The following is a 26,207-nucleotide window of genomic DNA, read 5'->3' as shown; positions in this document are numbered from 1 at the left end:
TATAGAAGCATTTGTTTTTAAATTCTTGATAAAACATTTCCTCCTTTTTCTAATGGCATTTAGTAATATCTGTCCTTAAGAATTTGTATGAAAAACTTAATTTCTTTTCTCTTGTATTTTCTTCTCTTTTCTTGATGGAGTCTCACTCTGTCACCCAGGCTGGAGTGCAGTGGCACAATCTCAGCTCACTGTAACCTCCACTTCCTGGGTTCAAGTGACTCTCCTTCCTCAGCCTCCTGAGTAGCTGGGATTATAGGCGTGTGCCACGATGACTGGCTAATTCTTTTTTGTATTTTTAGTGAGATGGGGTTTCCCCGTGTTGTCCAGGCTGGTCTCGAACTCCTGACCTCAAGTGGTCCACCTGCCTCGGCCTCCCAAAGTGCTGGCATTACAGGTGTGAGTCACCACGCCTAGCTTGTGTCTTTCAACATTTTATTTTATGTAAAATCATTTTGTCCATCTGACCTTAGCAATTTTACACTGAGACTAATCAATAATTACTAGGATTAAAGTAATTATTACTAGAATTTAGTGTTCAATTACAGATTGTTTCTGTTGTCAAAATTAAGATAACTGGTTTGGAATGAAAGTTTAGTTTTTACTCTATCTTGGCATGATTGAAAGTTTGCCAGAGATCCAAATTAAAAAGTCTCTTCCACAATCCTATATAGAAAATGATAACCCAATTTTACTATTGTCGGTTAAAAAATGTTTGAAACTTTCAGTCAGATTTTCAAAATTTCAGTCAGATTTTGAGGAATCAGTATTGTTTTTCTATGCTTCATTCAACTCAGGGAGAGTAGAAAACTAACTTTAACTGCTGTGTTCTTTAAACACTGGCACGCACTTTAGAGTCACTGTTGAGCTGTCCAGTCCCTCATACTTGCTGGTGCTGGTAGGTGTCGTAATGAAGCCTGGGAATTTGGGGTGATTAGTTGCTCTTCCTGGAAGTGTAGTATGGTTAACGAAAGCCATGTCACACTGTTCTTATGAAATTATTGAGTTCTTAAATTCTGTACACGTGGCATTTTTGTCCATCTGCTCATGGCAGTACAGTTTGGGAAACAAATCCATGCACCATTTCTTGCTTTGGGTTAACACCTACTTAAACTTACACACACAACGTGCACTGCTAAACTATGTTCACACATTGTAAAATAGCCAGTTTTCACCACCAGAGTTCAGCAGAACTTACCAATGTTCGGAATTTTTAAAATAAATATAATGCTGTGTATTTAGTTACAGACTAATTGGTTGTGAATTATAACACCATTATATTGCTATTGAACCATTATTAAAACTTGTCTCTAATTCAGTAACAATTTGTTTTTGTTTTAATGGATTGTGGAAATTGTCCTGGTTGGTTACTAAAGACTTGTAGTATAATTTGTTGAACTATTAAATTTACTTTCTTGCAGAAAGCCGATAAAAACAAATCTTTTCGCCCACGAGTAATTCTTTTCCCCGTTAACTATTTATAATTATTTCATAATATGCCTTGTGAAACTTTTCTATTAGAAAAAAATGACAAGTCAAGATACAGTTTAGATTTGACCCTGGTAAGTGAACAGTTTTTAATATCTGGTCTGTAATTCAGCTCATTTCTTATTTATCCCATTTATAAGCAATATATAAGTAAATTAAATGTAGTTTGGTCAGTTTTGTTGTCTTGTTTGAAAAGTTAAATTTAGTTAAATTTTAAAAGTTGTATTAACCAAATACTTGGAATTTTTACCATGTATGTAGTTTTTTTACCCCCAAATAGATTGGGAGCAGCAGGAGTTGGGATTGAAAAGGCTTTGAAGTTGAGTTTGAGCCAGGTGTGTTGTTGAAGGCATAATATGGCCCCACCTTTTGTTTACTGTCCAGGGGCAGGATGCTCTTCACTCAAGGCAGGAAGAGCCCATCAGTACTGGCATCGCTGAGCACCTCCTGTGTGCAGATCAACCTACGTTGTCTTTTCTAACTAGTGCATGCAAGAAACTTGGAAATCCAGTACTAGTCACACTTCCACCACGAATTAAATTTGACCTTGTAGCTCCGATGTTTTTAAGACAAATTGAAGATAAATTGCTGATGATGGTGGATAGGTGGCATCAGGCCAGTTTGAGCACACTGGGACTATAAGATGCCTCATTAGATGGCATGCCAAAAAAAAGCTTTTCCTCCAGGAAAATACCCAAATTATGTTGGAAGTTTGAAATGCCGGTATTAATAATAGTCTGCAAGTATTCACTACCATCTTTGTTTTTCTTTAATTCTCACCATATTTATCCTATCAACAAGATAATTTGTAGGGTATGACTAAACCTAGCAACCAAGAAGAGTTTTACCAGAATAAAATTATAAGTTGTAACAGTTTGGTTTCAGATAAAAAAGCAGTCTTTCTTTCTGCTAGTGCTTGAAGTCAGTGAACATTTGACAGAGAGTAATAATGGTTCCCAAGAAAAGCAGAGAAAAGGGACAGCCCAAAAAATAGAATCATCTGTCACAGACCATTGCTTGAGCAGCTTGTGAGTTGTAGGAGGGGCTCAAGTTCCTAAGCCTGAAATGGAGGACTTGATTTAATCCTGGCTGCCTGAGGTTGTAGTGTGGTGCTTCCTTACCTCGGGGCAGCGGTGGGCAGGCAGTCCACACGTTGCTAAAGGACCTGAGAAAAGTGGTTGAAGCTCCCAGAAAATTCATGAAAACTACAAAGTCTGCGTGGTTCTATTTTGTCTTGCTGCAGTTACATCCCATTTTTGTAAAAGATAATAAACTTGAGAAGGCTTTTTAAAATTAAATAATCAAAGGTGACATCACTGAGGGCTGTTCCAGGCTATTGCTTCTGTCCAGCACACACACTAGATGGAAGGCAGCAGGAGGCATAAGTAGGGATTGTGGGGTCGTCCTGCTCTCCAGGCCTGGCCCCTCCCTCCTCAGCGATGTGGCCTTGGGGCCCCTCGCTCCTCAATGAGGTGGCCTTCGTGCCCCTCCCTCTTCAGTCATGGGGCTTTGGAGCCAGCTTCTTCATCAGTCTGCTTCAGTTTTCAGATCTGTAGAGCTGGGATAATAGTAAGATCTACCTCACAGCGGCATTACAGGCATTAAAAGGGCATCATGTACTTCAGAAGGTGCCTTTGTAATAATCACTCAGTAAATGCTTAAGGTAAATATTGAGCAAAGTTGGTTTGGTCTGCCCAGTGAAGAATATACTTTCTATATTCTGTGGTAAGGCTGACTTTAAAAATAGAAGTAGTGGGCATTGTTGTTTCTCTTTGTCTGCCCTTCCCAGTGCACGTGAGGCCCTTTAGGAGCACAGGCACACATGCAGTGCCACTTTGCTCCCAGATCCAAGGGTATTCAGGAATGGACCTTGAGTTTCAAATAGCTGTGATTTCATTTAACTTTTTTGAATTCTAGTTTTATTGTATTATCGCCAGAGAGTTTGGCTTATAAAGATCTCTAATTCTTTGAAACAATTAAGTTTTCCTTTGTGGCCTTCTTTATAATTGATTTTTATAAATATTCTATTGATGTGTGAGAAAAACACAGATTCTCTATTTGAAGAATGTACTTTCTGTTTATCTAATTCTTCCACATCCTTACTTGTTTAGAATTGTCACATTTGAGGAGATAAGCAGTCATGTGCCATATAACGATGTTTTTTGGTCAGTGACCAACTGACCGTGTATAGTGTGGTGGTCACGTAAGATTATTTCCTGTTTTTACTGTGCCTTTCCTATGTTTCGGTATTTTTAGATACACAGATACTTGGCATTATGTTACAGTTACTTTTCAGTGCATTTACATGCTGTACAGGCCTGTAGCCTAGCTATGTAGGTGTTGTGTAGTACACTCTGTGATGTTCACACGGTGATGAAATTACCTAGCAATGCGTTTCTCAGGTTGTATCCCTGTTGTTAAGTGACCCATGACTGTATAAAAAGCTTCCTACAATATTTATGCTTTTAACAAATACTTATTAAATTCCCAACAGACTTTGCTTTATAGCTCATTAGAGGCTTGTGAATGATTATAGTTTCTTTGTAAATTGTCTTTTGCCTCGTTATCTTAATTACCATTTTAACCTGAAATCTAATCTTGTCAGCTATGAACACCTTCTCACCTCTGTGCTTACATATGCCTGGTAGTGTCCATTCTGTAGTCCTCTGTGGGTGACTAGTCTGAACTGAGCATGCTAAGCTAACCCATGCCTTCTGCTGATGATTTGTCTTTTTAAAAGGAATTTTAAAACATGATATTAGAGAACTGTAGAAAATTTATTTTGATGCTGGGAGGGGAGGTAGTCGGGAAGGCTTATCTCCCAGGGGACACGTATTCTCTCTTCCTGGTATTTCCTCCCCTAGTGGATCAGCAGTTCCAAATCCAAGTGTAGTCTCAGGGGTTCTTTTTACTTTTTAAAATTACTGAGGACCCTCAAGGATTTGGGTCATGTGAGTTATAGCTATTAATGTTTGCCACATTTGAAATTAAAACAATTTTTACAATATTTCTCCATTTACTTAAAAGTAAGAACTGAGCTGGGTGCGGTGGCTCACCCCTTTAATCCCAACATTTTGGAAGGCTGAGGGTAGAAGGCAGTCACCTGAGGTCAGGAGTTTGAGACCAGCCTGGCCACAATTGTTAAAACCCGTGTCTACTGAAAATACAAAAATTAGCCAGGGATGGTGGCAGGTGCCTGTAATCCCAGATACTCTGGAAGCTGAGGCTGGAGAATCACTTGAACCCTGGAGGCAGACGTTGCAGTAGCCGAGATTGTGCCATTGCACTCCAACCTGGGTGACAAGAGTGAAACTCCATCTCAAAAAAAAAAAAAAAAGTAAGAACTGTATTTCTCACACTTTGGCACACCCTCCTGGTATCTGCTATGATGGGGATTATTCCTCATCTCTGCTCCTGAGTTCATTGTGCTGTAATGTATCTTGTTGGGGCCTCTGGAGCACTTCACTGCACACTAACATATGTGAGGGTAGAAAAAGAAAATCATATCTTAGTGACACTGGAAATAGTTTAGACCTTGGGCTCCCCCAAGAGGCCCTTAGATGGTGCTTGGGGAACTGTGGTGGTAGAACTGTCTCTCCCAGACTTGGCTCAGCACAACCCCTCTTACTGGTGAGAAACAGGCATGTATAACTCTTCTTTTTCCTTTGGGGAATAAAAGATATTTGTGTATTTTGGTCTGTTTCTTTCATGTCTTCAGTGTTGTAGGGCAAGAAGCCTATCTGGGGAGGCTTTGATTATTAAGCAGTGCTTACGGCTGGCTGGCATTGTGTCAACCTAGGATTCAGATTATGAAATCCATTGTTGCGTGAATCTGAATCACATCCACCAATCAAGCTGTTATTAGCAATAATATTGATAACCTCAGTTGACCTGAATCCTTGTGTCTAAATTAATTCTAAAGTGAGGCAGGGAGAAGGAGTGCTAGTCAACATTACAACAAGGAAGAAATTTAATAATAATTCAGTTAATTTGAGAAGGAACAGGATTGAAATTTTGACAATGGTCTTCTCATCTTTGCTTGGCCTAACCTGATCTGATCTCTGCCCAGTGCCCTCAACTGGTATATTTTAGAGTAGGATATTTTAATGTAAATATGTTAGAAATCACAATGTTACTTTCCCAAAGATTGTCATGTAATTGTCACACTGATAATGTTATTTGTGGCTGAGTATATGACTTAGTGATTTCTCATTCTGGAAATCAGGAAAGGCTGGAAGGAGAATTGGAAGGAAGGGATGAGAATCTCTGTTTTCAGAGAAATAAGAGGCAGATGCAATGCACAGACTCTAAAATATACACGAAGCTTACCAAAAGCTAAGCTTGGGCAACGATAGTATAGGTCTGTGAATTTTATATCCAGTCAAACTGTCTTTTGTATCCAGACTGCAAACAGGATTGATCATGTAAGAACTCAGGGAATACTTACTGTTCTCATGAGCATTTTTGGCTAGAGAAACGATGTCCATCGGACTGGATGTCAGTGAATCCCTACAGAATCAGCTGTGTGGCTGACTGTGATGGAGCGGAGTGTGAGTGGAGGGTGGGGGAGAAAAGGTTGGTGGTGGAGGTTTATTGACTGTCTCACTTGTAATCACAGGGGAGGCACTAAGATAATATTCACTAAAATCAAGTTGTAGAGGAGAGGGATGGAAGGAAGAAGGAGGAAGGTGAATGGTAGTTTTATCACAATGTGGAACAGGGAACTAACAACACTAAGATGTGTTGTATAAGGATTCTGAAGGATAAGAGAATTACATAAAGCTAAAATTCCAAAAGTAACCCCTAGGACAAAATAGTGCAAACATTCCTAAGTTTCAGAAGAACTACAGAGAGAATGAAAACTTTTTCAAAAAGCTGTAAAAACATGTCATAAAATTAAGAGCAAACAAATTGTCTCTATACATGTAAACACATAACCTTATACACATAACGTAAAGGCTGGTAAAAGTAAAAGATTTTAGACTGGATCAAAAAGTGAAACCCAGTTCTAAGTTGTATGTAAGAAGCACACCTAAAACAACAATTTACAAAAGTTGAAAATAAAAGAATGAAAAGATATACTGGACAAAATAAACAAAAAATAAAGTGGGACAAAAAGCATTAAGGGAAAGCATTAGCCCACTTTTTCCTGCTGCACATCAGAGTAGGGGCAGCCAGATAAGCAAAGCATCCCAGGAGGGGCAAGAGGAGCAGTGGCCAGGGCCTTGGTCATCAGTCCCACAAGAGACCTCTACTTCGTGGGTTCTGTCATAGGGATTTGTTACTGTGGCTTCCTAGAATGCAAATTCTACAATTTTTATTTTAATGCAATTTATTTGCTATTTAATAATGAGTTTTAAAATACAAAATGCGATTTAATAATGAGTTTCAGTTTTGTTTTTCCTTTTTAATTTCTACATGGAAGAGCTGTTTGATTTTCTGATTGTCTGTTCAGCGCACAGCTGCAGGTGTGGGCTTAGGTTGTGAAAGTATTTGTTAGTGCCCAAGCATTCATTCTAGCCTCTTTCTGGTGTGCCCTTGTACTACATAGGCTGGAAAGCTAGAAGCGCCATTTCAGACTCCTGTAGCCTAGGCTATTGGAGGAGATGTACTTCCACTAAGTGAAAGCCTGTAAGACTAAAATGCAGAGCTGCAGGCCACGACTGCCTCAGCTCCCTTGTATGAAGTGCTCTTCAGATTAGCATGGGTAGTGACTGTTCCTACACCTGGACGCAGACTAATACAGTGACTTAATTTAGGATGGCATGTTAGAAATGTTCATGCATATGTGTTGTATCACTGTGGTTTGTAATTCCATATTAAATAGATTTATATATGGCTCAGCTTTTTTTTCTCTTTCCTTTAAGTTATTGCAGCTAATTGCAAAATCCCAGTTAACTTCATTGAGCGGTGTGGCACAAAAGAATTACTTCAACATTTTGGATAAAATTGTTCAAAAGGGTAAGGTGATCACTGTATTTTTAATACTCTAAATCTTAACTAGAAATTTGGTGTAAGGAGATGGGATTTTTCTGTTATCTTTCCCCAGTATGCATGCTGTCAAAAACAATTGTGTAAATAATGTGATAGCAGCAGATGTACAGGTCATCCCTCCAGTTCCTGGTGTTCTGTTTACTTTTTTTTAAAGTTGCTTTTGCATACAAAGGGATATATTAGGAAAAATAACTAATCCCAGAATTTTAAAAAGCTATTTATTTACCTTTTCATCGTTGGCTAATCAGAGTTCATTTTATATGTTTGCTTCCAAAATTAGCAGGATCGTGACTTACTCACTTAGGCATCAAATAAGCCAATAGTTTCCTTTGAATTTAATGAGTTTGCCTGGATAAATTACTGTTAGTAAATGGAACTTTAAATTTCACACCATGACTTTATACAAACATAGGAATATGTGACTCTTAAATATGTATTTCAGACATTTAAAAATATTTAAAATTTAAATATGTATTTAAGACATTTTAAAGTAGTCTGTGTTAAGTACAAAAGAAATTATAAACTGACCATTTTAAATGCAAAATTGTAGACCCAACTGAAAATTTATCAGATAAAATTTTAAAGTTTTAAAAAAATCTCATTACATTTGTGGTATCTCACAAATGATGTCACTTTTGGATTACACAAACTTTGTTATTGTGGTAAATACATATAACATAAAATTTACCATTTTAGCAGTTTTTAAGCATACAGTTCAGTGACATTAAGTACTTGTATCTTACTGTGCATTGATACCACCATTCATCTCCAGAACCTCTTCATTTCCCAAACTGAAACTGTGTCATGAAACACGAATTCCCCATTACTCCTCCCACAGACCCTGGTAATCATCATTCTGCTTTCTTTGTCTATGAGTTTGACTACTCTATTTGCCTCATATAAGTGGAGTTATATAATATTTGTCCTTCTGTAACTAACATTTCACTTTGCGTAATGTCTTCAAGGTTTATCTATGCTGAAGCATATTTCAGAATTTCCCTCCCTTTTAAGGCTGAATTATATGCCATTTCATGTATTGATCACATGTTGTCTGTTCATCTGTCAGTGGACATTTGGGTTGTGAAACTAGACTATTTTTTAAAATACTGGTTAACTATCCATCCATAGTTTTATTTTTATTTATTCTAGTTCTTGATGATCACCACAATCCTCGCCTAATCAAAGATCTTCTGCAAGACCTAAGCTCTACCCTCTGCATTCTTATTAGAGGAGTAGGGAAGTCTGTATTAGTGGGAAACATCAATATTTGGATTTGCCGATTAGAAACTATTCTCACCTGGCAACAACAGCTACAGGATCTTCAGATGACTAAGGTATAAGTATCTCTTCACAAGAATTATTACACTTTGTTTTTATATTACAGAAGTTGTTATCTCTTCTAAGCATACATGAAAGACTGCTATAGCTTTTTGAAAGTTTTTCTTAACACTTTCATAAATATTCATCACATTGTTTTAAAAAAGAATAGGACCAAAGACCGATTAATAGCTTATAGTTGCTATTGGAAAGACAGTGGGAATAGTAATCATTAAACCAGGCTGATCCTATGGGTGATTAGGTGTAGATTAATTTACCTTCATGGGAAGTATGAATATTTCAGTTACTAGAATAACATTCAGTAAATTAAGGCTAAATTGCATTGCTAGTCATTATTTATTTAGTTCTTGCTTCTTCCAGGTTATTAATTTTTTGTCTTCTTCCTTGCTGTCTTTATTTGGGGATGTGTTTATAGTTCTTGGCAACAATAAACAAGGCCAAAAGAAGGTGCAAATCACCTCAGTTGTTTTTGATATTTTTTCTTTATTCTGGTAACTAGTTTCAACAAGAAAAATGTTAACACCATTGCCCCAATATTTTAGATAGTGTTTTATTTATCTCTAGTAATAATAAGAAAAAGAATAAACTGAAGATATATCTTAGTGGTCTGAGTGATGCAGCCTTTGTGGTACAAAGATTCTGCAGGTTGTACTGGTGGGCTCATAGTTACCTTTTACCACTGCACCCCAGGTTCCACATTAAAGGAGGGGTGTTCAAGTGTCCTTTGAATGCCTTAACTTTTGGCTGTTTATTTGCCATCTAATATGGGATTTACAAAAAGAATGATGATTGTCTAGTTATAAGTCTGACATTATCATTAATAATCTAACATTCAGCATTAGTAGGAGTTAAGCAAGTTTGTTACAAACATTGGACTGTGTTCTCTTGTCTTGATATGACCCTACAGTAGTTCAGAGCTTGCATAGGGTGGCTCTTCACTGCTTCTTTTGCTGTGTTCCCCATGCGTAAATGGGTTGTGCTTAAAGTTCATCTGTAAGACACTTATACATGGCACGGGCTTGTTGTAGAAGTCCTGACATGAGTGGCCAGACCATGTGGCCCAAGTCCCCTAATGAGGCAGATGGTAGTGATGACCAGCTGGTGGCCCTCTGGGGAGAGAGTAGGGAATGTTGTTGTCCACAGTGGGTTTTCATGGTCAGGATCCCAGGGAAGAGGTTGTTTGGGAAAGCCTAGGAAGGAGCCATTCTGCTCTGGCTAGGAAGTTCCAGCTAGGATTAGTGGCTCTGCATTCTTTGGAGAGAGATGTGTTTGAATGTCAGCCTCAGACCAGTGGGGACAGCAAAGAAGCTCCAAGGATGGGGCCATACCTCAACAAGAGGAGAGAAAGGGGAAAGCAAGCGAGAGGTTTGCACCTTTGACTGGGTGGGCTGAGGCAGAGCAGGAAGGCACAGCTGTATGTCTTCTTCCTGTTCATACTACCTAAGAAGAGGCACGGGCTGAGGGATAATAGGAGTGCATGTGGCCCCAGCTTGCCCCACTCAGGGCTGCACATAGCCAGTGAAAGGAGAAGACACTCTGCTTTTGGCCTGGGGTGGTTCCCACAGCCCTGGTGGGCAGAGCACACTTATAACATGGTAGTACCTCTCTGCCTCCGCACAAATGGATAGGTGTTACATAGCATCATTTTGATCAAGTGGGAAAAATAAGGCACAAAAGTGAAATTAATGATTAATGTTTGAGGAGTAAGAGCATAGATGATAACACAAAGGTGCCAGTTTTCATCATTTCCACTCACATCTTAGCATCAAAGACCTTAAACTTGTTTCTTCTGTTTGATTCACAGTTGCATACTGCCTGGCATCTCTTCACAGCAGCACCTGAGTGCTCTCTGGAGCAGGAGGCGTGGCATGTGCCTCTGTGAGGAGCTTGGCTTCTGGACCCTGTGCCCTGATTCTAGCCTCGAGGAGGGTCAGGTTCCCTTGTAGGAGTTGGCCACAGGAGTTTTACGTTTCTGGGAGTGTTACTTGAAACCAGTAGAAAGAGAACTTTACAGCTCAGTTAACCAAGCTGCATTTGTGGATGCCGGACTCAGTCAGCCAAATTGGTCTGAGGCTGCTTAAGGTGAAGATCTGGTCTCCTGACCTGCTGGCTGATGGTATATTGCTGCCTCACACTTACTTATGTGAATTTTGAGGTGACTCAAGCAGTTGGGGTCAGAACATGGCAGGTGAGAGCCTCCCCGGATCCCTGAAAGTGGAAGTCTGAGCATACTGCCTGAAGTTTCGCCATCTCAGCCTCATAGGACACAGGGGCCAGCTTTCTCCAGTGAGCTGACCATCATCTTTGTCTTCTAGATTATTCCAAGAAGAAATATCTTGACATCTCTGGCTGGGTGCAGTGGCTCACGCCTGTAAACCCAGCATTTTGGGAGGCCGAGGAGGGTGGATCACCTGAGGTCAGGAGTTCAAGACCAGCCCTGGCCAATGTGGTGAAACCCCGTCTCTACTAAAAATACAAAATTTAGCCGGCCGTGGTGGCAGGCACTTGTAATCCCAGCTACTCGGGAGGCTGAGGCAGGAGAATTGCTTGAACCTGGGAGGTGGAGGTTGCAGTGAGCTGAGATCGCGCCACTGCACTCCAGCCTGGGTAACAAGAATGAAATTCCGTCTAAAAAAACAAAAAAGAAATGCCTTGACATCCGTTAAATCTAAATTCTCGTAGTCCCAAAAGTAAGCAGAAACTTAATGTATATTCATGTCGAAAAGTTCCTGAAATTTTTTTTCTTGTAGAACAAGTCAGAATTTTTTTCCTGTAGAACAAATATACTTGGCTGTTTAAGCTGCATTTGAAGATATGTTAGTGCTGATGAATTGGCTTTCCTGTGCACATCTCTGTGACTCAGTCAGAGTAGGCACACAGGTATGCGTTCACGTGCTTCCTCACCCAGTCAGCACTGCTAGGCCCATTGTGAGTTGGGACACCTGCATTAGCAGGCATGGGCCTTAGCATGAGGCCTCCATGGGACCCAGGAAGAAGAGCACATGATGCATCACGGAACTCAGTGGGGGTGTTATAACAGATGCACACAGGGCCGTTGACATCACATTGATTAATAAGAGAAGTGATGTTTTAGGTGGAGCTTAAAGAATTAGGGGAAAGTATCCAGGTGGTGGTATATTAGTCAGTGCTTAACAACTGGCTCTCCAGGGCCAAGAGGTTTGATTTGTAGCATTTGTCACATTCCCACTATGACTGACTTTGAGCCACCAACAATAAGTAAACTGGCTAACAAAATTCCCAGAAGTTGCAGAATTGACTCCTGTGAGAAGGTATGGGAACTTCTGGATCTAGGGGCTAAGAGTGTGGTGTGCTAGCAGAAGTGCTTCCACAGAGAAATGGGAATCATTGATAATAGCACACAATAGCTGAGACTGCCCTAAAGTAAGAAAAGCAGCAGCATCGTTTCTTCCTTCCAGTGCAGTGTAGGTGTGAGAGATTTCATGATGGCAAAGAGCAGGTAGTGAATCGGTGGAGGAGGAGGTGCGGGGAAAAACGCAGCAGGATTTCTGACATGTTCAGCAAGACTTCTGTGCCTTGTCGCATTTTAAGATTTTGTTTGGATGACAAGTGCTGGCATTCCTAGTACACCCTCTTGTTACAGCCGTTAACAGGGCTGTAAAACTGGACTCTGCCAGAAATCCCAAATGCCAAGTTGTCACACCAGATTCTATAACTCTACTAATCCAGGATTGTTTTTCTTCATACTACCTTTAAAATTTATGATTTAGGCAGCAGAATATTTTTAAACTCTAGTCTGCTACAGAAATTTTTCTCAGTAGGAAGAAAAATGAAGCACCTGGAAGACATAATTCTTGTGAGAGTGTTAGACTTTTCGTTGGGGTTGATTTGCATGCATGTTACCTTTTTGTTTTGTTGCCCAGGCTGGAGTGCAGTGGTACCATCATAGCTCACGGCAGCCTTCAATTCCTGGGCTCAGGTGATCCTCCCACCTCAGCCTCCTCAGTTGCTGGAATTATAGGCATGAGCCACCCAGCCTGGCCATATTCTCTTTTCTTTGTACTCTCTGCCATACGCTAGATGATAAAGATGAAAGGATGGGTTAAGACTTGAATCAAATGTGTCAGACTCATCAGTAATGAGCAAAGAAGTTTGCGGAGAGCCTATGGGCACCACGCTGGCAGCGGGGGAAGTGATATCTCTTAGACTGTGCAGCTCCATAGCCTACAACAGGGCTGACACCTGCCCTTTGTGTGGGTCCCATCAGCTGTAGGGGCAAAAAACCCGTGTGTGGGGATGAGTGTAAAGGGATGGTACAGGGCAGGACAGCACTGGTGCAGTCCATAAAAGCTTCATGATTCTGTCCAGAATGTTGGAGTGCAGTGTCGAGGCCCCACCCATGTCTGGCAGATGCATAGTGCGCTAGATAAGGTAAAAGGTGGCTCGGAGTGCACCACTGACGGTCCTTCCTCATGCTGCTGCTGGGATGCATGAGGAGGGCCCTGCAGCAGTTTCCACTCTGAAGTCCTAAGAAGGTGCTTCCATAGCAAGGACATTATAGAGAAGCAGGAGAAGAAAATGGGGTGTCAAGGCACAGGTGCCCCAGTCACCTCTCCTTACACTCCACTGTTACAGAGGTCAGGTGATTCCGAGAACCACCTCATGGCATTAGCTCATTTTAGCCAAAAAGTACATGGTCACTGTGCTTTGTGTACAGTAGGATTATAGAAGGGCACAACACATCAGAAGGAAGCTCGCTCTCCCTGTGGCTCAGTACGTATATTGACCTGTTGGGAACAAAAGAAACAAACACAAATCAGAAGCTCACAGGTGAACACATGGGAGAAGCACCACCCCATATTGGGGTCCGGAACCGAGGTGGGAGCAGGTAACCTCTGTCCCACCCAAACAGCCAGAACCCTGCTGTCAGGAAGAGGTGCTTGAAGGGATGCGTTTAGAGATAACTGAGGCCTGAAAAGTCTGAAGTGGTCTGAGCCTCAAACCCAATCCAGGGCTGTTCCAGGTCAGCCTCAGAGCAGAGTTTAATTTTTGAACTGATTCAGCCCACTTCTTGGGGCCAAGGACAGCCACCCTTCCTCAGCCTGGCGCGTGCACACACATGTGTCTTCTGAGGGAAGATGGATTGCATTTACTGTCTAGCATGTGTGAGGGAGAACATAGTTTGTAAACTTGAAGTCATAGAAATGTAAAGCTAGAAGGTGGAGGGATGTTGGACGGAGAGTGAAAGGTTTCCGTAGTGCAGAAGTAGTCTGTTCTGGAGGTTGTCTACACAGCATGCTGACTGCAGTTAATAATTATACATCCTTTACTTCATATTTACTAAGAGTAGGTCTTGAATCTTCTCGCCACAGAAACAAGAAGATTATGACTTGAAGTGATATACAACAAACTGGGCCGTAACCGTTGTTCCGTTAACACATACAAGCATAGAACACCACGTGCTGCCGATGTAGACAGATTTCGTTTATCAATTACACTTCAGTAAAGAGAAAGAAAACAGCCTATAAAGCTAGAAGGGGCTTTGCAGATGACGTGGTCAACCTCCCTCATCACTGGGGTGACCAGCTGTGACCCATCGAGGCCTAGGGCTATCCAGGCAACCAGACGGATGTGGTGCCGGCCCCGCCCCTTGCTGGTGATGGGGGTTGTGTTGCCCTCGTGGTGCTTTGGATTCATCTGGGCAGCAGCGCCACGTCTGCAGACCTGCCCTTCTCCAGGTGTCTTGATGCAGTAGTGGAGTGCTGACCTCTTGGTGCTGACAGAGACCTGGCCTCACCCAGTAACAGCCCGGCTCTGTCCTGCCGTGCAGCCCCTCCCAGGGTAGTGGATGCAGGCCCTTGACGCCTTGCAACGCATGACCTGGAGAGCTCCTTTTGTGTTACCTAATGTTTTGAAGCATTCATCCTAGCTTGACTGTTCAGCTACTGTGTGAACAAACATTGGCCATCTTCTCAATGAGATGCCATTATGTTTTCCTTTCAGCAAGTGAACAACGGCCTCACCCTCAGCGACCTTCCTCTGCACATGCTGAACAACATCCTATACCGGTTCTCAGATGGATGGGACATCATCACCTTAGGCCAGGTGACCCCCACGTTGTATATGCTCAGTGAAGACAGACAGCTATGGAAGAAGCTATGTCAGTACCATTTTGCTGAAAAGCAGGTGAGTGGGGTGCAGCAGTGTCCCCTCAGGCCAAGAGTTTAGTAGAGTCTGCCTGGGGGCCATACCCTATAAACTCACCTGGAGGGAAAGAATAGCTGGATATTTTCCACTTCTAAAGAACCAGGAACAATCAGAATTTATTGAGATTGCTATGGTTTCTTTCCTATAGAATGTAAGGTTTATTTTTCATATTGAAAAAGAACCATGATTCTAAAAATAACCCAAAACTGAACAGCAAAGCAAGAGCCAAGTTCTTTTCTCTCCTCTTGATAATGAGGTGCATGGAGTCCCTGGCTTACTGCCTTTTCTCCTGATTTTGTGAATCAGCTTCCAGTTCTGCTTTTGACCAAGCTGCACATCCTTGAAAAGTCAGGCCCCTCTGCGCACTGAGGTGTTCTCAGCACGTGGTAGACGCCGCTCCCGAGTGTCCATAGTGCACCTCCCTCCCTGCCTTGCCTGCTGCCCTTGGGAGTGGGTGTGGGGAAGCACAAAGCATGTTCTGCTGTCACTCCCTGAGGCCTTTCCAGAGTGGTTTGCTCATTCCTCACCTCATCCACAGTGAGGCCCTGTGGCCCAGTTCCTGGGCCTCTCCCCAAACTGGGGGTTCCCCTCATCACTCCACAGATGTACAAGGCACCTGCTCTGCACTGGGCTGGGCGCAGCCAGGTAAGGTAGGTGGCTAGAAAGAGGCGCGTTGCACTTCTCACGGGGTGGGATTTGAACTGTGGTCAGCACCGTGAAGACCTAGAATGGCACTAGGTGCCTTTTATGAGGAGCATGATCTACCCTTGGAATGCAAGGCAGTCAACAGGGCCTAGGCAGAGAGCAGGGCCTTAGCATTAGGAGGGTGCTGTTTGAGGGGTGGATGGTGAAGAAGCACAGCAAAGGCCGAACCACATGAAGGATCCTCGTCTGTATCCTGCGAACTCAGGAGAGCCAGCAAAGCACATGGAATTGCAGCTTTCAGAAGAGCCTCTGTTCTTGTTTGAGGACTAGGATCCTGCCTTGGGAAAAAAAGAGTTACGGGCAGGGAAGTGCAAAAGGGCGGGAAGATGACACCAATGGGCTGGGGGCTCCCACAGGAGGGGGCTGGCCTGAACAAGGGCTTCATGGAGCGTATCCAAGTAGTATGTGGAGCTAGGGCCTGGACAGATGCATCTGGAGAGAACAGGAGGCAATGGGTCGGCCTGGGCAGGGCCTGAGGGCACCATCCCCAATGCGGAGTAATAGAATGAGAGGCCCCAGAACCAGGGGGAGCTGGATCCTCAAGGCCATGGACAGAGAGATTAATAGGAGGAGAAAGAAAAGCCTGTGAGATTTAGCCGAGCAGAGGTATGGGTACTTTGGGGAAAACTGTCTCAGGTGGACTTGTTCCGGAGAAGCAGAAGAATTCCAATGTTAATTTGAGTAGGGGATAGTAGACTGAATTTTAAGTCAGTACTGGGCATGTGTGGATAGAATTTTGGGGGAGGATTTAGATCCTAGGAAACGAGGTAAATGAAGGTCATCTGGGGTGAGCTCTCTGCCTCCCAGTTTGCCTCGGAACACTTCCTATAACACGCAGGCCTGAGCTGTTCCCAAAAGGCATTAGTGAGAGTGCCTGGCAGATGTTTATACATCTGGACCCTAAACATACTTAAGTATGTCTTTTGGCCATTTCTGTGGTCATTTCCATTCTTAAAGAATTGCTTTAAATAAGGTAAATGTCTGCTCTGCACTGATGTCCTAGAATAGTGAAGTTAGATTTAGTAATTAGCACTTGCAGGTACTCCATTTGTACACATTTTCTTAACTAAATCGTAAAAACACAGTGTCAAAAAATAATGATCTGTTCTTCAGGCCTCAGTAACTAACATTAAGACCCTGAAAATAAAGCATATTAGAAATAACTTTTATGAGAAAGCATAGATAAGGAAGCATCCTCAAAGTAAAAACTAGACACCTGAGAAAACTGGACTGGTTCAAAGTGGTATGGAAGGAAAAGTCAGCTAAATGCTCTTTACTGGAGCATCTGGTGGGTGGGATGTTGCATTTGAGTTAAAAAAAGTCACAGACGTTTATTTAGGAGAAAAACCATGGGAGGAGGGTATTCTCCCTGTGAACACTGGCATAGCACAAAATTAGAGTAGAAATGAGATAACTTATGGTTGTTTTTAGTCTCTAGAAACTAATGTTTAACAATGCCTGCCTGGAGAACACAGAAATGGATAGCAAATATAACCAGGCTGGTAACTACTTCTTTTTATTTTTCAAGTAGTCTTTTCAATTTTTATTAGAAACAAGATTTCCTCATTGACTCCGTGATAATTTCCAAAGCCCCCAAAAGCCATGACTGAAGTATGTTATACAAGAGATTATTTTTAGCTCAAAAGTAAAACACGTTCCTTGCAGCAACAGCCCTAAAGACTAGAACAGTGTTATACAAACAAGTTAAAAACCCCCACCCCAAGGCAGCCCTGTTACTCCTTAAGCACATGCATTTTGTTTTGTTTCAGGCTTTTATACGCATTCAGACATACACATTAATTTATCTAGCTGTGCACTGGTCATTTTCAAAACTATAATTGAAAGTCACTCTGTAATATTGTTGTTTTTGGTGACACCTTTATTAAAATAGCCCCCACTTTATGCATCCATCACTACAGTCAATATTAGGACACTGGCATCTGTATTAGTCCATTCTCATGCTGCTAATACCTGAGACTGGGTGAGTTATTAAGAAAAAGGCCACACAATCATGGTGGAAGGCAAAGAAGGAGCAAAGTCACATGTTAAATGCCAGCAGGCAAGAGAGCATGTGCAGGAACTCCCCTTTATAAAACAGTCAGATCTTGTGTAACTTACTCACTATCACAAGAACAGCATGGGAAAGACCTGCCCCCATGATTCATTTACCTCCCACCAGGGCCCTCCCATGACACATGGGAATTATGGAAACTACAATTTGAGATTTGGGTGTGGACACAGCCAAAACATCAGCATCACCTCAGTAAAAAAAAAAAAAAAAAAAAACACCTGTGCCCTTCAGCTGCCATTTCTAGCCCTAAGCAACCCCCAGTCACCTTTCTGTCTCTGTATTTCCCTGTTCTGGACATGTAATATAAGTAGAATCTATGGCATTTGTTACCTTGTAACTGGCTTCTTTCCCTTTGCATGATGTTCTTACGGCTCCATGTTGTAGAATAAATCAGAACATCATTCCTTTTTAAGGCTGAATAATATCCCCCTCTATGTATATCCACTTTTTGTTTATCCATTCATCAGTTGATTGACATTTAGTTTGTTTGATAAAAGTTTGTGGCCTTTACAAATAATGCTGCCATGAACATGTTCGAGTTTGTGTGTAGTTGCATGTTTTCATTTCTCTTGGTTATGAACCTAGGAGTAGAATGGCTGAGTCATATGGTGGATTCTGTTTAACTTTTCGAGGAATTGCCAGACTGTTTTGCAGAGTGGCTGCACTAGAGCATCTTTTCATGAGGTTATGTCCATTTATGTGACTTCTTTGGATAAATGTCTTTGCAAGTCCTTTGCCCATTTTTTAAATTGGGTTATCTGTCTTTTTATTATTAAGTTGTTAAGTGTTCTTTATATATTCTTGATATAAGTCCCTTATCAAATATGTGTGTAACTTATTTTAATTAATAATATGTTATGGACATCATTCCAGATTGGAATATTTAAGTCTGTTTAACAGCTGCTTGGTATTCTAATATATAGACATAACACAATTTATTTGATTTGTCACTTACTGATTTAATCCAACTGAGATTAATTTCAAATAATTGTTTTATGTACTATATTGCCTTTGAAAAATAATTTTGGATAGAACTGGAGGCCATTATTTTAAGTAAAATAACTTAGGAATGGAAAACCAAATACCGTATGTTCCCACTTATAAGTGGGAGCTAAGCACAAAGGCATTCAGAGCAGTATAATACACATTGGAGACTCAGAAGGGGAAAGGGTAGGAGGAGGGTGAGGGATGAAACACTAAATCCTGGGTACCATGCATACTTCTCTAGTGATGTAAGCACTAAGATCCCAGACTCTAGCACTGTACAATTCATCAGTGTAACCAAAACCCACTTGTACCCCTAAAGCTACTGAAGTTAAAAAAAAAATTTTTAATAAAATGAAAAAGTTTTACACCTAACTTTATGCTTTGAAAGTCATCTTATGCTGATTCTGAATGGAGTTTTGTTTGTTTAGTTTTGTAGACATTTGATCCTTTCAGAAAAAGGACATATCGAGTGGAAGTTGATGTACTTTGCACTTCAGAAACATTATCCAGCAAAGGAGCAGTATGGAGACACGCTGCATTTCTGTCGGCACTGCAGCATTCTCTTTTGGAAGGTACCGATTTAAATACATGCTTGGAATTTCAGGATTAAAATTTGGTAAAATAGACTGATCACCTATATTTTAAGTGTAAGACTAAAAAATGGAAAATACTGTTTGTTATAAGTAAGGTAAGACGGTATATTTTACCAAATAATGGGGTAGGGGAACAGATGTTCATTCAGCTTGTGGCTTAAATCAGAAATGCTGAAAACCAGAACGCTTCTCCTTTTTGCAGAAGTTAGTATGTAGGAGAGCATTGCAGGCGGGTTGCGGCCGCTGGCATTTCCTGGCAGTGGCTCCAGGGTCCCTGCTGACCCCCAGCCTGAGGTCAAAGGCTGGAGTGTGACCCTTCTGCACATCTGAGGACAAGTGCACCTTCCTCATTTCCCCAGACTGAGCCCTCGGCCCTTCATGTCCCCAACATCTCTACAAGGCTAGGACCAGCTTGGGCTTCATTTCTCAAAGCCACATTCTTAGAGAAAAAGGGTCCATAGAGAAGTCCCAGATTTTAAAATCTGCAGTTTTCTCATTGATATGATCAGAACTTAACAAGACTATTGTTACTTACCTCATCCCTTCATCCAGTTTCTTCCTGTTCTCACCATCCAGACTGTGTTTCTGAAAAGAGTGTTTTCCACAGTCAGAGTTAAATGTCTATATGCTTCTTTTTTTTAATTTTCTTTTCTGTTTTTTGAGATAGGGTCTCACTCTGTAACCCAGGTTGGAGTGCAGTTTTGTCATAACTGCAGCCTCAACCTCCTGCCTCTTAAGTAGCTGGGACTACAGGCAGGTGCTACCATGCTCGGCTAATTCAATCTTTTTTTTTTTTTTTTCTTTTTTTGAAACAGAGTCTTGTTCTGTCACCCAGGCAGTTATGGCTGCAGTGGCACAGTTATGGCTCACTGCACCCTCGACTTCTGGGCTCAAGTGATCCTCCCACTTCAGCTGGGGATGGCTGAAGTGAGATACCTTCCTGAGTAGCTAGGATGGCAGAGGAGAGCTACCAAGCTCAGCTGATTTTTGTGGGGGTAATGGGGGTAGAGATGAGGTTTTGTCATGTTACCCATGGCTGGTCTCAAACTCCCAAACTCAAGCAATCTATCTGCCTCAGCTTCCCAAACTGCTGGGATTACAGGCATGAGCCATGGCACTTGGCCATTATCCACTTTTTCTTAACACGTTAATATTGTTTCACCCTGGAGTGTGTTTCCCTGGTTTGCTTCGCATTTGAACATGTTTCATGTTGTGAGGTTTCACTATGGGGGAAGAAATGTTGAAACTAGGCAGAAGCTGGTCCTGGAGTGACCCTGCTGAGTTGTCTGCTCTGCAGAGGGAGCCCCCACTGACTGTCCCTGGTCTAGATGAGGCCCTGCCTCTTGGAGGAGTAGGCTATCTCTGCTCTTGCCTTCGCTAGGTCTAGGGAGACGAAGCTTTTGCCTAATAGACACCGTAATCTATTATGATTACTTCTTTTGCTTTACATTTATCTAAATTTGTTATCAGATGGGTCCAAAGGCAAGCTCTAAGTTGTTGGAAAGAGATAATTGCATTTCATTTTTTCATTTCCAATTACATAGTGTGGCTTTAAAAATTAATCTATGGTTGAGCAGAGAATGCAAAGATGTGTTTTTCTTGCATCATTTTAATAGTTTTATTTGGTATATCAAAGGTAAACAGAATAACTATGAGATTTTATTTCTGATTTCTATTTTGGTATGACTCCTCTTTTCTGAAATTAAAAGGATTCAAGTTGTATTATGTGTTTTTGCAGTAGTACAACTGTTTTGTAGAACATTATCTTTCAAGAGCAGGAACATCTTGATTCCAGTTTATTCTCAACTTGGTGAAGCCAACAAATCAGTTCAACAGTAAGATTACAGATAAACAGGAGAGAGCCCTCATTCTATTCTTTTCTCCCCAGTTACAGGGCACAAAAAGCAAAATATGGAGGTGAGTTGTCTGCAGTAGAAGCCACAGGCAGATGCTTGTGGACAGAAGGAAAGGGGCCAAGTGAGTGAGGTCCAGGTGCTCAGCCAGCTTTGACACCTGACCCTGCAGGGAACAGGGCCCCCCTTCTGTGTAGTTCTTTGTAGAACTGACACGTGTTCTACTCTGGAAATATTAAAACACTGAAAACACGTGGCTGTGTCTTCAATCACAGATTAAGAGTGGGCATAATACGGTATTTTCTAATTTGAGTTAGTGTTTCTCCTGAGAGTTACTTTTCTTTTTTCTCCTGAGCAGATTGTTTTGTACTATAGAACTATTAAAAGCAGTGATACTTTTATAGGGGAAAATATCATTCATAGAAGGGATAGAAGGCTTTCAGTTTTGTATGTGATGATAGTATTTTTCTTAGAACAATATGTATGAATATTGGAGCTCTCCCTGTCTGTTGAGCAACTAACGAAGAAAAACTCCTTCACTTCTACATTGTTGGGCAGAACAGATCAAGTCTCCCTTATCTGAAATGCTTAGGACTGGAATTGTTTCAGATTTCAGATTGTTTTTATCTGTGTTTCATATACACAGAGCCTGAAGATAATTTCATACAATGTTTTAGTAATTTTATAATGAAACAAAGTTCGTGTTCTGTATTTAACGTGTATAATTTTCCACTGCAGCATCATGTCAGTGCTCAGAAGTTTTGGATTTGGGAAATACATCTAGTTTCCTGAAATATCTAAGTTCTGATTTTTTTTTTTATACATTGAGAGATGATGTTTAGCCTTCCAAAAGAATTTGCTTTGCCATTCTTGTATTTAGTGAACCTTCTTAACATATTTGATCATATCATGGAAATTGAGAACAAGTCTCTCCTAGCAAAGACAGCTGCCCATTTTAGTTCTGGGAGGTTCATGTCTTGTCCCTAGAGGCTGTGATGTCCACTTCACAGCTTCTCCCACTGAATATCATTCTAGAAGGCAGCAGTCACAGTCCACGTTTTTAGTTCTGAATCCATGCATGGAAGTGTTTACAAAGAGCCATTCCTCCCAATTTAACCCCTGAAAATGTCAGGTACTTCTTGCCCTGTCTCCCACTGGCTATCCAGATGTGAGTTGCCTGGTGGGCCAAGCCCAGATTGGAGTCAGGCAGACCTGGACCTGCCTCGGGGTCTCCTGCACTTACCGCCCCTCCTAGGGTCTTGGTTTGACACCGTGACCCACCACACAGAGGAGCTGTGAAGCCTCAACGTTCCTCTACCTGGCAACTTGGCACATAGCTGGTGCTCAGAAAATGGCACTTAGGCTTCGGGTTACTGCTATGTTTTGTTTTTTTGGTTGTGTTTGTGTAGCACCCAGTAGTTTGTGTTGACTGAGAAACCAAAGTAATATCAAAGCTATTAAAATGAGGCTGGGTGTTGGTGACTCTAAATCCTTACCTGGCCCTGGGACTTGGTCATGAGCTGACACCATGGTGCATCTGTTTTGAGTCCGCATTTTGTCATTTTGTCACTTCCCACAGTACATAAGCTTGGAGCTCTCCAGTCAGCAGTGCTGTGGGGCCACTTCATCTGCTCCCAAGCTGGATTCCCGTCTGTTCTGGTTCTACTATATTGGAGCTATGTTTTAACTTGTCTACCTGCTTTAGTTAGCCTTCCACACAGTCTGTAAGTAACTGGGCTGAGTTAAGCTCTACAGCCAAAGACTGACTTCGATGGCCCTGGGAGGGTCCACTGGTGCACCCTGCACTCAGGGTCACTGAGAGGGGTGGCGTTTTCTCCCAGCTGTACAAAACCTCAGTTAAAAACTGTAGACTTGTAGGCTGAGTTAGGGAAGCCAGGATGAGCGTTTGGCATTCTTATGTCCTGTTTCTTTCTTGGTTTATCAGTTGCCAGAATAGAGGACTGGACACCTGGCGTTCACCCCACAGGCCTGTATGGACATCAGGAGCAAAGTTGGAGCCAGAATCTAAGATGAGGCCTCCACGGTCTGGTGGTCCTGGTCTTGTGAGGAAGCTGCTTTGCTGGTAGCAGCCTGAACCAGCAGGGAAAACAGCACAGGGGGCAGCTGCTGAGGCTTGGGTCTGTATTGGAAAGTGGCCTCCACTGGCCTGGAGAAACAAGTGTCAGAGGTGGAGGCTGGCTTAAGGGCATGTGTGAAATTGAGTTAATGTGCATTATTTAGCACAGAGCAGACCCTCTGGACAATAAAAGCTAAACAGAACTTTTCCCCCAAAAAGTCAACTATGAAGTTTTACTATAAACTGCACATGGATATATCAGCATTTCTTTTAGAGTGAATAATTTTGAAGACTATTTACCACTCCAGCCTTACTAGTTGCCAATTTGAGATGTAAAGGTGCAGATATATTTAAGACTGTGTCTTCAAGTAGTTTGGGAATTTCAGTTATCCTATGATACCTCGTTTGCTTACTTTTAATAACCTTGTACTGTCCAAATTCAGTTACCTGATATTTTTAGTTATTTTTGTAAATAATATGAATCAAACCTGAATGCCTAAATACAGTCTGGCTCTTTCTAATCTTAACGTTTCCTTTTTTTCCCTTCCTTCACTGCATTCCTTCCTGATTCTTTCTTCACGATCTCAAAGGACTACCATCTTGCTTTACTATTCAAGGTACTTCCCTGTCTTGCCACACATGTGTTCGGGATGAAAATGTTGGATTATGTTGCATTTCATGCACATCGTCCTGGCCACTGCCCGGCTTGATTCCAGCTCTCGTTGACTTGAGCTTTCTCAGGACCCTGAGCAGGGCTGAGTGGCCACTCTGATCACCTCATCAAGAACCAGTGTGTTCATGAAATACTTCACAAACCGATGCCTGCGTGCTTAGGGAGGGTGCTAGACAAGCCCGTCAACACTTCATTCAGATGAAACTCACCACACAGCACCTGGGGTGGCAGCACTGCCAGGGCATGCCATGGAGAGACCCAGCATTGACCCCATAGCCTCTGGTTCCATTTACCTATGTTCCTCCTAAGATTCTGTGAGTCTTCATCTGCAAAATTAATTCTTCTTTCACCACTTCTCATATTAAATATAATTTTGGGTCTTTAGGTATGTGAGCATGGCCAGCTCCCTTGGAGCAAGCAGGAGCTTCAGGGGCTGAGGCCACATGTTCCTACTCTCCTCCTGTTCTAGGCAGGGGGAGTGCAAGCTGATTCAGGGATGAATGGTGGGTGGAGGGAACCCTGTGCAACAAAGTAAACCAGGAACAGGACAACAGGACAAAGGAATGGCCGGGACCAGAGGACAGAAAGTCCCCAGTGGTTTCTTTCGTGGCCTCGTAGATTCTGGGGTAGTGCAGGGTGGTATTGGCAGCTGGCTCCTCTGACTCAGTACCAGATTCGGCATTGGAGGAGCTGACCTGGGGCTACCATCTCCTGTCCTACCTGAGCAGGAGTTCATGGGAAACCTCTACATAGAATCGACTGTGGCTGCCCTTGTCTTGATCGTTGCCATCCAAGTTATCTTCCATGTACCTCTGAGGGTGGGTCCTGGGTCCACTAACAAGCAGCCTATGATCCTTCAGCCACCATCACTGGAGTGTGGCTGGTGGTGGGGCCCTCTCCTAACCGTCTCCCTCCTCCCCACAGGACTCGGGACACCCCTGCACGGCGGCTGATCCCGACAGCTGCTTCACACCTGTGTCTCCGCAGCACTTCATCGACCTCTTCAAGTTTTAAGGGCTGCCCCTGCCATCCCTGTTGGAGACTGTGCATCTTGCTGTCTGTGCGGGGCTCATAGTGAGTGTTCTGTGGGGTGGGTGGAGGCCCCTTGGAAGCTCCTGCTTCCAGAAAGACTGGGAAGAACTGCCCCTTTGCCACAAGCGGGGAGTGCGTGGTTGCATTTTCATCATTGAAGGCGGTCAGGAGCCAAACAAATCATTTTTACTTCTTTAAAAACTCTTCTTCTGAGCATATTAAAATGTGCAATTTTGGATATGATATATATAGTTCAAAAATATTTCACATGGTCAGCTCCACATTCTGTGTTGATCTGACACTAATGGCCAATAATGATGCTTCTTAAATGTCAAATTATAGTTTCCCAATTTTATACTAATTGTGGGTGGGTGACAAAACAATTGATGCTTGTAAATACATTGTACAGAATATTTATTTTTTCTCAAAATGCATTTTAACTACTACATTGGCTGTGCCCAAATGAGTCTTCTTTGAATACAAAGTGAACCTAGGGCAGTGGTAGTCATTCTTGTCTGAAGACTCTGGATCAGGGTATCAGCTGTGCATATGCAGCCCAACAATGGGCAGTGGCCCCTGTGCTCCTAGGTGTCCAGCACAGGCTTTGGCAGAATACCCCTGCTGGGGGTGGGGGCTTGTCTGTGCATAATCCTGGACTGTGATGGGAACAGCCCATCGCAGTCTAAACTTCACTTGTGTTGAAACTACTTTTATAGACAAAGTAATAAATCATGATTATTGATTTAAACTTCATCAGTTTTGCACCCTACTGAGCAATGTTGTTAGTGATTTTGATATTTAAGTCCTTAAAAGATTGTTTTGTTTTTAAAATAATGCATGTCTGTTTCAGAAAATTAGAAGATCAGTCCCACCACCCAAAGATTATTGTGCATGCTGAAAAGAATGTGAAAAATCCCCTCAGCAGGCATAGGATAGAAATGTGTTGTTGTATATTTCCATTTTTGAATAGGGTCAAGGAACCCAAGCAAATCATTTCTACTTTTTTTGCTCTAAGCATAATAAAATTGTAATTTTATAGCTTTATAAATAGGAATAAAAAAAGATTCTGGATTTTGCAGCCCCATTTCTGTGAGCTGACACAAATGGCCAGGAATGAATTTATTTGTCAAATTATAGTTTCCCCTGAGGCGATGCAAATACCTGGGCCTCCATGAATAATATGTTAGAGTAAGAGTTTTTCACAAAACCGTAA

General features: G+C 42.0%; 1 protein-coding gene across 5 annotated transcripts in view; it reads left to right on the top strand.

Annotated features, from left to right (window-relative positions):
- Nucleotides 1-26,207, top strand: part of FBXO25 (F-box protein 25) — a 62,988-nt gene that overhangs the window by 28,831 nt on the left and 7,950 nt on the right. For 2 of the 5 annotated variants that reach the window (XR_012513346.1, XR_012513345.1), the window contains exons 6-11: nt 7,353-7,446; nt 8,629-8,813; nt 14,800-14,982; nt 19,195-19,338; nt 23,880-23,906; nt 24,887-25,036. Coding sequence is in view for 3 of the 5 variants with exons in the window: in XM_039461054.2 (XP_039316988.1) it covers nt 7,353-7,446; nt 8,629-8,813; nt 14,800-14,982; nt 19,195-19,338; nt 23,880-23,906; nt 24,887-24,976 (723 nt within the window). In the remaining 2 variants the exon portion in view is untranslated. Of the gene's footprint in view, nt 1-7,352; nt 7,447-8,628; nt 8,814-14,799; nt 14,983-19,194; nt 19,339-23,879; nt 23,907-24,886; nt 26,066-26,207 lie in introns of those variants that run through there. The other 3 variants (XM_039461054.2, XM_074384223.1, XM_003940710.4) reach the window with 2 other exon arrangements.

Source organism: Saimiri boliviensis, chromosome 13 (assembly GCF_048565385.1).
Source record: "Saimiri boliviensis isolate mSaiBol1 chromosome 13, mSaiBol1.pri, whole genome shotgun sequence".
In the NCBI taxonomy this organism is placed as follows: domain Eukaryota; kingdom Metazoa; phylum Chordata; class Mammalia; order Primates; family Cebidae; genus Saimiri; species Saimiri boliviensis.
This window is presented reverse-complemented; position numbering and strand designations above follow the sequence as displayed.